The following is a 12,270-nucleotide window of genomic DNA, read 5'->3' on the forward strand; positions in this document are numbered from 1 at the left end:
AGCCATCTAAAACTTACCCCTATTCCGCTGATTGGTGGGGTCCAGAGGTTGGACCCTCTCCTCGGAATGGCAGATAAATGGTAAACATCTGCAGCTTTGTAACATACAGTGATTGACGATTCATTGCTGCATCTAAAACTTGTGCAGGACTCCCAGAGGTGGAGAATGATCCATAATATTAGTACAATGTATCGGAATTCTTTGTATTACTTTGTAGCACTTACAATCGTTATGTAACCCCTGTCATGTCCTCTCTTACCGGCTGGAGAGGAAAATGCCTCCTGACGGCCGCTCCGCCACCTATTTCCTTCCTGAAATTCAGCTGATCCGGCATCATCCAAGTGTCATGTATTCTCTGTATAAGAACAGGATTCTGTGTACACCGACAGTTCTACGTGGCGTCTTGTATGTAACCATGAGATGACATAATCCTGCAGAAGTTAAGACAACTTAAGGCGGTTCTTCATTTTACTGATCCATTAATAATCCAATAGATGCTTAATTGTTGGTTTCAGACCATAATGCACTGCAGCCCCCCCCCCCCCCCCCCCGGTAGATCTCCTGCCCCGATAAGAGACCTCTGCTTTCTTTCTCTCCTCTCTGTGAGGTCTGTGATGACCACAGATGGATGTCCTGGGAGATGCAGTCATTGCTGGGAGGGAGGGAATCACATGTTCAGGTTTTTTGGCGCAGGATTTTTCTTTAATTAAAAAATTATGGTTAATGGAAAGAAAGCTCATCCCCTCCTGCTGGATATACTTCTAGCCTGGGCACTGCCACAGAAGATATGTGATATATATGTGTGCACGCTGATGTAGCATTTTTGAGAAATAATTCTACATAACACTTTTTTTTTTTCCCCCAGAAGTCCAGTGACTTGTCTCATTTAGTTAGTGCCTTTCTTCCTGTTGAACCCCTCCCCTTGCTCTATAACATGCTGCCTGTAGATAGGACACTATGTATAATCTACTCAGCTCCTCCTGCTCTATAACATGCTACCTGCAGATAGGACACTATGTACGAATTGCTCAACTACTCCTGCTCTATAACATGCTGCCTGCAGATAGGACACCATATGCAATCTGCTCAACTCCTTCTGCTCTATAACATGCTGCTTGCAGATAGGACACTATGTACAATCTGCTCAGCTCCTCCTGTTCTATAATATGCTGCCTGCAGACAGGACACTATGTACAATCTGCTCAGCTCCTCCTGCTCAATAACATGCTGCCTGCAGATAGGACACTATGTACCATCTGCTCAGCTCCTCCTGTTCTATAATATGCTGCCTGCAGACAGGACAGTATGTACAATCTGCTCAGCTCCTCCTGCTCAATAACATGCTGCCTGCAGATAGGGCACTATGTACAATCTGCTCAGCTCCTCCTGCTCTATAACATGCTGCCTGCAGATAGGGCACTATGTACAATCTGCTCAGCTCCTCCTGCTCTATAACATGCTGCCTGCAGATAGGGCACTATGTACAATCTGCTCAGCTCCTCCTGCTCAATAACATGCTGCCTGCAGACAGGACAATGGGGCAGATTTACTTACCCGGAACATTCGCGATCCCGCAGCGCGTTCTCCGACGAGGATTCGGAGCTTGCGGGGATTCACTAAGGTTGTGCGCCCGATATCCACAAGGTGTTGCTGCTGCGCTGAGGTCCGCCGGAGTTCACCATCCCCTACCTGGTGCATGTAAGTGCGTTTTTTTTTAAATTCCGCAGTTTTTCTGAATCTGTTTTCGACAGCTATGTCCGTTTTTTTCGTTGCATGCAAGCCGGCACCGATGCGACACAATCCGATCGGGTGCGCCAAAAACCCGGGCAATTCGGCGCAATATGGTAACATTCGGAAAACTCGGCGGAAAAACGTGATTCGGACCCTTAGTAAATGTGCCCCACTGTGTACAATCTGCTTGTGTCCTTCTGCTCTATAACATGCTGCCTACAGATAGGGCATTGTACAATTTTCTCAGCTCCTCCTGCTCTGTGACAAGCTACCTGCAGATAGGACATTATGTATAATCTGCTCAGATCCTCCTGCTCTATAACATGCTGCCTGCAGATAGGATACTATGTACAATCTGCTCAGCTCCTCCTGCTCTATAACATGCTGCCTGCAGATAAGACACTATGTACAATCTGCTCAGCTCCTCCTGCTCTATAACATGCTGCCTGCAGATAGGACACTATGTACCATCTGCTCAGCTCCTCCTGCTCTATAACATGCTGCCTGCAGATAGGACACTATGTACAATCTGCTCAGCTCCTCCTGCTCTATAACATGCTGCCTGCAGATAGGACACTATGTACAATCTGCTCAGCTCCTCCTGGTCTATAACATGCTGCCTGCAGATAGGACACTATGTACCATCTGCTCAGCTCCTCCTGCTCTATAACATGCTGCCTGCACATAGGACACTATGTACAATCTGCTCAGCTCCTCCTGCTCTATAACATGCTGCCTGCACATAGGACACTATGTACAATCTGCTCAGCTCCTCCTGCTCTATAACATGCTGCCTGCACATAGGACACTATGTACAATCTGCTCAGCTCCTCCTGCTCTATAACATGCTGCCTGCAGATAGGACACTATGTACAATCTGCACAGCTCCTCCTGCTCTATAACATGCTGCCTGCACATAGGACACTATGTACAATCTGCTCAGCTCCTCCTGCTCTATAACATGTTGCCTGCAGATAGGACACTATGTACAATCTGCACAGCTCCTCCTGCTCTATAACATGCTGCCTGCACATAGGACACTATGTACAATCTGCTCAGCTCCTCCTGCTCTATAACATGTTGCCTGCAGATAGGACACTATGTACAATCTACTCAGCTCCTCCTGCTCTATAACATGTTGCCTGCAGATAGGACACTATGTACAATCTGCTCAGCTCCTCCTGCTCTATAACATGCTGCCTGCAGATAGGACACTACATACAATCTGCTCAGCTCCTCCTGCTCTATAATATGCTGCCTGCAGATAGAACACTATGTACAATCTGCTCAGCTTCTCCTGCTCTATAACATGCTGCCTGCAGATAGGACACTATGTACAATATGCCCAGCTCCTCCTGCTCTATAACATGCTGCCTGTAGATAGGACACTATGTACAATCTGCTCAGCTCCTCCTGCTCTATAACAGGCTGTTTGCAGATAGGACAGTATGTACAATGTGCTCTGCCCCTCCTGCTCTATAATATGCTGCCTACAGACAGGACACTATGTACAATCTGCTCAGCTCCTCCTGCTCAATAACATGCTGCCTGCAGACAGGACAATGGGGCAGATTTACTTACCCGGTCCATTCGCGATCCCGCAGCGCGTTCTCCGACGAGGATTCGGAGCTTGCGGGGATTCACTAAGGTCGTGCGCCCGATATCCACAAGGTGTTGCTGCTGCGCTGAGGTCCGCCGGAGTTCACCATCCCCTACCTGGTGCATGTAAGTGCGTTTTTTTTTAAATTCCGCAGTTTTTCTGAATCTGTTTTCGACAGCTATGTCCGTTTTTTTCGTTGCATGCAAGCCGGCACCGATGCGACACAATCCGATCGGGTGCGCCAAAAACCCGGGCAATTCGGCGCAATATGGTAACATTCGGAAAACTCGGCGGAAAAACGTGATTCGGACCCTTAGTAAATGTGCCCCACTGTGTACAATCTGCTTGTGTCCTTCTGCTCTATAACATGCTGCCTACAGATAGGGCATTGTACAATTTTCTCAGCTCCTCCTGCTCTGTGACAAGCTACCTGCAGATAGGACATTATGTATAATCTGCTCAGATCCTCCTGCTCTATAACATGCTGCCTGCAGATAGGATACTATGTACAATCTGCTCAGCTCCTCCTGCTCTATAACATGCTGCCTGCAGATAGGGCACTATGTACAATCTGCTCAGCTCCTCCTGCTCAATAACATGCTGCCTGCACATAGGACACTATGTACAATCTGCTCAGCTCCTCCTGCTCTATAACATGCTGCCTGCACATAGGACACTATGTACAATCTGCTCAGCTCCTCCTGCTCTATAACATGCTGCCTGCACATAGGACACTATGTACAATCTGCTCAGCTCCTCCTGCTCTATAACATGCTGCCTGCAGATAGGACACTATGTACAATCTGCACAGCTCCTCCTGCTCTATAACATGCTGCCTGCACATAGGACACTATGTACAATCTGCTCAGCTCCTCCTGCTCTATAACATGTTGCCTGCAGATAGGACACTATGTACAATCTGCACAGCTCCTCCTGCTCTATAACATGCTGCCTGCACATAGGACACTATGTACAATCTGCTCAGCTCCTCCTGCTCTATAACATGTTGCCTGCAGATAGGACACTATGTACAATCTACTCAGCTCCTCCTGCTCTATAACATGTTGCCTGCAGATAGGACACTATGTACAATCTGCTCAGCTCCTCCTGCTCTATAACATGCTGCCTGCAGATAGGACACTACATACAATCTGCTCAGCTCCTCCTGCTCTATAATATGCTGCCTGCAGATAGAACACTATGTACAATCTGCTCAGCTTCTCCTGCTCTATAACATGCTGCCTGCAGATAGGACACTATGTACAATATGCCCAGCTCCTCCTGCTCTATAACATGCTGCCTGTAGATAGGACACTATGTACAATCTGCTCAGCTCCTCCTGCTCTATAACAGGCTGTTTGCAGATAGGACAGTATGTACAATGTGCTCTGCCCCTCCTGCTCTATAATATGCTGCCTACAGACAGGACACTATGTACAATCTGCTCAGCTCCTCCTGCTCAATAACATGCTGCCTGCAGACAGGACAATGGGGCAGATTTACTTACCCGGTCCATTCGCGATCCCGCAGCGCGTTCTCCGACGAGGATTCGGAGCTTGCGGGGATTCACTAAGGTCGTGCGCCCGATATCCACAAGGTGTTGCTGCTGCGCTGAGGTCCGCCGGAGTTCACCATCCCCTACCTGGTGCATGTAAGTGCGTTTTTTTTTAAATTCCGCAGTTTTTCTGAATCTGTTTTCGACAGCTATGTCCGTTTTTTTCGTTGCATGCAAGCCGGCACCGATGCGACACAATCCGATCGGGTGCGCCAAAAACCCGGGCAATTCGGCGCAATATGGTAACATTCGGAAAACTCGGCGGAAAAACGTGATTCGGACCCTTAGTAAATGTGCCCCACTGTGTACAATCTGCTTGTGTCCTTCTGCTCTATAACATGCTGCCTACAGATAGGGCATTGTACAATTTTCTCAGCTCCTCCTGCTCTGTGACAAGCTACCTGCAGATAGGACATTATGTATAATCTGCTCAGATCCTCCTGCTCTATAACATGCTGCCTGCAGATAGGATACTATGTACAATCTGCTCAGCTCCTCCTGCTCTATAACATGCTGCCTGCAGATAAGACACTATGTACAATCTGCTCAGCTCCTCCTGCTCTATAACATGCTGCCTGCAGATAGGACACTATGTACCATCTGCTCAGCTCCTCCTGCTCTATAACATGCTGCCTGCAGATAGGACACTATGTACAATCTGCTCAGCTCCTCCTGCTCTATAACATGCTGCCTGCAGATAGGACACTATGTACAATCTGCTCAGCTCCTCCTGGTCTATAACATGCTGCCTGCAGATAGGACACTATGTACCATCTGCTCAGCTCCTCCTGCTCTATAACATGCTGCCTGCACATAGGACACTATGTACAATCTGCTCAGCTCCTCCTGCTCTATAACATGCTGCCTGCACATAGGACACTATGTACAATCTGCTCAGCTCCTCCTGCTCTATAACATGCTGCCTGCAGTTAGGACACTATGTACAATCTGCACAGCTCCTCCTGCTCTATAACATGCTGCCTGCACATAGGACACTATGTACAATCTGCTCAGCTCCTCCTGCTCTATAACATGTTGCCTGCAGATAGGACACTATGTACAATCTGCTCAGCTCCTCCTGCTCTATAACATGCTGCCTGCAGATAGGACACTATGTACAATATGCCCAGCTCCTCCTGCTCTATAACATGCTGCCTGTAGATAGGACACTATGTACAATCTGCTCAGCTCCTCCTGCTCTATAACATGCTGCCTGCACATAGGACACTATGTACAATCTGCTCAGCTCCTCCTGCTCTATAACATGCTGCCTGCAGATAGGACACTATGTACAATCTGCACAGCTCCTCCTGCTCTATAACATGCTGCCTGCACATAGGACACTATGTACAATCTGCTCAGCTCCTCCTGCTCTATAACGTGCTGCCTGCAGATAGGACACTATGTACAATGTGCTCAGCTCCTCCTGCTCTATAACATGCTGCCTGCAGATAGGACACTATGTACAATCTGCTCAGCTCCTCCTGCTCTATAACATGTTGCCTGCAGATAGGACACTATGTATAATCTGCTCAGCTCCTCCTGCTCTATAACATGCTGCCTGCAGATAGGACACTGTGTACAATCTGCTCAGATCCTCCTGCTCTATAACATGCTGCCTGTAGATTGGGCTGCACATAGAACAGAACCTCTTTTGTTTCATACTTTTTTGTTTTGACCTTTCATCACATTTTCTGCATCTTCTAATTGTATATAATGTCTGTATATGAATGATTTGTATTTTCCTCTGCAGGGATGGAGGTCGGCTCGGTGGTACGTGCAATGTTTGATTTTTGCCCCAGTGTGTCGGAGGAGCTGACACTCTTTGCTGGCGATGTCATTGAAATTCTTAGTGTGATAGATGAATTTTGGCTTCTGGGGAGTAAAGAAGGAATCACAGGTAAAGTCTGAATTATTGTTCTGTTTTTATATTTATTGTTTTTTCATAGGTTTATTCCCAAACTTATCAAAAAGGGCTAAATGTAATTGTTACCCCCCCCCCCCCCCCCAAATAATGAATCGAGACTCCCTATAATACATGATGGGGCTCATTTACTTACCCGGTCCGAGGAGTTCACCGAAAGTGCATTGTCCGTGTATAATGCGCTGTGTGGGGAGTCACTAAGATCGTACGCCCGATATCCTGCATGTGTCGCTTCCCCGCTCAGGTCCCCGGAGTTCACCTTCTTCTTCCTGGTGCATGTAATTGCATTGTCCGTGTATAATGCGCTGTGCGGGGAGTCACTAAGATCCTGCACCCGATATCCTGCATGTGTCGCTTCCCCGCTCAGGTTCCCGGAGTTCACCTTCTTCTTCCTGGTGCATGTAAGTGCATTGTCCGTGTATAATGCGCTGTGCGGGGAGTCACTAAGATCGTACGCCCGATATCCTGCATGTGTCGCTTCCCCGCTCAGGTCCCCGGAGTTCACCTTCTTCTTCCTGGTGCATGTAATTGCATTGTCCGTGTATAATGCGCTGTGCGGGGAGTCACTAAGATCATGCGCACGATATCCTGCATGTGTCGCTTCCCCACTCAGGTCCCCGGAGTTCACCTTCTTCTTCCTGGTGCATGTAATTGCATTGTCCGTGTATAATGCGCTGTGCGGGGAGTCACTAAGATCGTGCATCTGATATCCTGCATGTGTCGCTTCCCCGCTCAGGTCCCCGGAGTTCACCTTCTTCTTCCTGGTGCATGTAAGTGCATTGTCCGTGTATAATGCGCTGTGCGGGGAGTCACTAAGATCGTGCGCCTGATATCCTGCATGTGTCGCTTCCCCGCTCAGGTCCCCGGAGTTCACCTTCTTCTTCCTGGTGCATGTAAGTGCATTGTCCGTGTATAATGCTCTGTGCGGGGAGTCACTAAGATCGTGCGCCTGATATCCTGCATGTGTCGCTTCCCCGCTCAGGTCCCCGGAGTTCACCTTCTTCTTCCTGGTGCATGTAAGTGCATTGTCCGTGTATAATGCGCTGTACGGGGAGTCACTAAGATCGTGCCCCGATATCCTGCATATGTCGCTTCCCCGCTCAGGTCCCCGGAGTTCACATTCTTCTTCCTGGTGCATGTAAGTTCATTGTCCGTGTATAATGCGCTGTGCGGGGAGTCACTAAGATCGTGCACCCGATATCCTGCATGTGTCACTTCCCCGCTCAGGTCCCCGGAGTTCACCTTCTTCTTCCTGGTGCATGTAAGTGCATTGTCCGTGTATAATGCGCTGTGCGGGGAGTCACTAAGATCCTGCCCCCGATATCCTGCATGTGTCGCTTCCCCGCTCAGGTCCCCGGAGTTCACCTTCTTCTTCCTGGTGCATGTAAGTGCATTGTCCGTGTATAATGCGCTGTGCGGGGAGTCACTAAGATCCTGCCCCCGATATCCTGCATGTGTCGCTTCCCCGCTCAGGTCCCTGGAGTTCACCTTCCTCTTCCTGGTACATGTAAGTGCATTGTCCGTGTATAATGCGCTGTGCGGGGAGTCACTAAGATCCTGCGCCCGATATCCTGAATGTGTTGCCTCCCCGCTCAGGTCCCCGGAGTTCACCATCTTCTTCCTGCTGCATGTAAGTGCATTGTCCGTGTATAATGCGCTGTGCGGGGAGTCACTAAGATCGTGCGCCTGATATCCTGCATGTGTCGCTTCCCCGCTCAGGTCCCCGGAGTTCACCTTCTTCTTCCTGGTGGATGTAAGTGCATTGTCCGTGTATAATGCGCTGTGCGGGGAGTCACTAAGATCGTGCGCCTGATATCCTGCATGTGTCGCTTCCCCGCTCAGGTCCCCGGAGTTCACCTTCTTCTTCCTGGTGGATGTAAGTGCATTGTCTTGCGACACAATTGTAATCTTAAATCCCGCGCTCAGTCCGAATCAGTCAGATCGTCCAATTGCACACCCCCCCCAATTTCTGTTGCATGAAAGCTGCACAGCTGCGCCAAAAACCGATCGCGTGCGACACTACGAACGCAGACACCTATTATACCTGTCACAGCCGTGCTATCCCCGAAAACAGCGGAAAATCCAACGAAAGAGTGATACGCGACCCATAGTAAATAAGCCCCGATGTATTTTGTCCCCTAGTAAATTGACCCACCACCAAAAAGTGTTTTAAAGTTGCTGGAATAATCGATTATTTTAGTTAATCTGAGTTTGGGGCTCGGGCTGTTCTGTAATAACTAGTGGGTCATAGCACTAAGGGATTCCCATACACTGATCGGACCTGGTACTGAAGCTACACAGGATAATGTTACTGTAAAAATATAGATTCCCTCTCTCCTCCACCCAACCCAGATCCCCGTCATCACCTCTTATAACCAACTACTGATAAAATGTATCATTACAAAAGTAATATGTCCCAGCCCTGTGTACTGAGAGGGACCAAAAGGGGGACATGGGGAGGTGAGGAACACTAAAGAGGGGGCAATTAGACATTGATAGTGCTGTATACAGAAATAATTACTCTGATATCCAAAAATCCCAAAGCCTTTATTAAACAAATCATCAAAGTGAAACAACTTGTGGTCTGAGCTCCTGCAAATTGTCCAAAATCTGTCCAAGCAGTACCACTCACAACCAGCAGGTGCTGCTCCAAGACTTGTCATTTCTTTACTCATTTCACACTGATCCTTCCTTCCCTCCATTAAAAAAAGTAAAGAACAAAGGTTTAACGTATCACTTAAAAATTCAATTAACATGGATTCCATTAATCTGAATTTTATGTCATCCGTTATGTTCAGTTTAGACAGGGATGAGAAATGACGGAGATAACGGATCCATGACAAAACGGATGACATAAAATTGACATTGATGTAAATGGGATTTTTACCATTAAACCTCAATTCTTCATTTTTTTTAAGGACCGGTTGCGTGGACTGAGCCTCCCTTCCTATACTAAACATGTGTCTAGATATTCAGGGCCGTGACTGATTTTTGGTTTTTATACCGCAGAATATGAGTCATGTGACTTTTTGTTATATTTTCCATATTATAAATGTTCATTTTTAAGATCTCTGCTAAATATATGTCACTGCTACAATTCTACCTGCTCCGGGCGGATACAGTGCACACACATCCACACAAAATACAGAATGCAATGCACAATGTACCTACCTCTATAAAGTGCTCGTAATATTCCTGCACTAACTCATGGGGGTCTCGGCTCATGGATGTGCGCCCCCCCCCCCCCAGCAGGGGATACCACCCCACAGGCTACCTACCTGCACTAATTCATGGGGGTCTCAGCTCATGGATGTGCAGCCCCCCCAGCAGGGGATACCACCCACAGGCCACCTACCTGCAATAATTCATGAAGGTCTCAACTCATGGATGTGCGGCCCCTCCAGCAGGGGATACCACCCACAGGCTACCTACCTGCACTAATTCATGGGGGTCTCAGCTCATGGATGTGCAGCCCCTCCAGCAGGGGATACCACCCACAGGCTACCTACCTGCACTAATTCATGGGGGTCTCAGCTCATGGCTGTGTGGCCCCTCCAGCAGGGATACACCCCACAGGCCACCTACCTGCACTAATTCATGGGGGTCTCAGCTCATGGATGTGCGGCCCCTCCAGCAGGGATACACCCCACGGGCGACCTACCTGCACTAATTCATGAAGGTCTCAACTCGTGGATGTGCGGCCCCTCCAGCAGGGATAAACCCCACGGGCGACCTACCTGCACTAATTCATGAAGGTCTCAACTCGTGGATGTGCGGCCCCTCCAGCAGGGGATACCACCCACAGGCTACCTACCTGCAGTAATTCATGGGGGTCTCAGCTCATGGATGTGCGGCCCCTCCAGCAGGGATACACCCCACAGGCTACCTACCTGCACTAATTCATGGGGGTCTCAGCTCATGGATGTGCGGCCCCTCCAGCAGGGATACACCCCACAGGCTACCTACCTGCACTAATTCATGAAGGTCTCAACTCGTGGATGTGCGGCCCCTCCAGCAGGAATACACCCCACAGGCTACCTACCTGCACTAATTCATGGGGGTCTCAGCTCATGGATGTGCAGCCCCTCCAGCAGGGGATACCACCCACAGGCCACCTACCTGCACTAATTCATGAAGGTCTCAGCTCATGGATGTGCGGCCCCTCCAGCAGGGGATACCACCCACAGGCCACCTACCTGCACTAATTCATGGGGGTCTCAGCTCATGGATGTGCGCCCCCCCCCCCCCCAGCAGGGGATACCACCCCACAGGCTACCTACCTGCACTAATTCATGAAGGTCTCAGCTCATGGATGTGCGGCCCCTCCAGCAGGTGATACCACCCACAGGCTACCTACCTGCACTAATTCATGAAGGTCTCAACTCATGGATGTGCGGCCCCTCCAGCAGGGGATACCACCCACAGGCTACCTACCTGCAGTAATTCATGGGGGTCTCAGCTCATGGATGTGCGGCCCCTCCAGCAGGGGATACCACCCACAGGCTACCTACCTGCAGTAATTCATGGGGGTCTCAGCTCATGGATGTGCAGCCCCTCCAGCAGGGGATACCACCCACAGGCTACCTACCTGCACTAATTCATGGGGGTCTCAGCTCATGGATGTGCGGCCCCTCCAGCAGGGGATACCACCCACAGGCTACCTACCTGCACTAATTCATGGGGGTCTCAGCTCATGGATGTGCAGCCCCTCCAGCAGGGGATACCACCCACAGGCTACCTACCTGCACTAATTCATGGGGGTCTCAGCTCATGGCTGTGTGGCCCCTCCAGCAGGGATACACCCCACAGGCCACCTACCTGCACTAATTCATGGGGGTCTCAGCTCATGGATGTGCGGCCCCTCCAGCAGGGATACACCCCACGGGCGACCTACCTGCACTAATTCATGAAGGTCTCAACTCGTGGATGTGCGGCCCCTCCAGCAGGGATAAACCCCACGGGCGACCTACCTGCACTAATTCATGAAGGTCTCAACTCGTGGATGTGCGGCCCCTCCAGCAGGGGATACCACCCACAGGCTACCTACCTGCAGTAATTCATGGGGGTCTCAGCTCATGGATGTGCGGCCCCTCCAGCAGGGATACACCCCACAGGCTACCTACCTGCACTAATTCATGGGGGTCTCAGCTCATGGATGTGCGGCCCCTCCAGCAGGGATACACCCCACAGGCTACCTACCTGCACTAATTCATGAAGGTCTCAACTCGTGGATGTGCGGCCCCTCCAGCAGGAATACACCCCACAGGCTACCTACCTGCACTAATTCATGGGGGTCTCAGCTCATGGATGTGCAGCCCCTCCAGCAGGGGATACCACCCACAGGCCACCTACCTGCACTAATTCATGAAGGTCTCAGCTCATGGATGTGCGGCCCCTCCAGCAGGGGATACCACCCACAGGCCACCTACCTGCACTAATTCATGGGGGTCTCAGCTCATG

At 49.8% G+C, this 12,270-nt stretch overlaps 1 protein-coding gene across 2 annotated transcripts in view; it reads left to right on the forward strand.

Annotated features, from left to right (window-relative positions):
• Positions 1 to 12,270, forward strand: part of DNMBP (dynamin binding protein) — a 105,624-nt gene that overhangs the window by 40,038 nt on the left and 53,316 nt on the right. For both annotated transcript variants that reach the window (XM_072130058.1, XM_072130057.1), the window contains exon 2: positions 6,640 to 6,786. In XM_072130058.1, coding sequence (XP_071986159.1) covers positions 6,642 to 6,786 — 145 coding nt within the window. In that variant the 5' untranslated portion in view covers positions 6,640 to 6,641. The remainder of the gene's footprint in view (positions 1 to 6,639; positions 6,787 to 12,270) is intronic.

Source organism: Engystomops pustulosus, chromosome 11 (assembly GCF_040894005.1).
Source record: "Engystomops pustulosus chromosome 11, aEngPut4.maternal, whole genome shotgun sequence".
NCBI classification, from domain to species: Eukaryota; Metazoa; Chordata; class Amphibia; order Anura; family Leptodactylidae; genus Engystomops; species Engystomops pustulosus.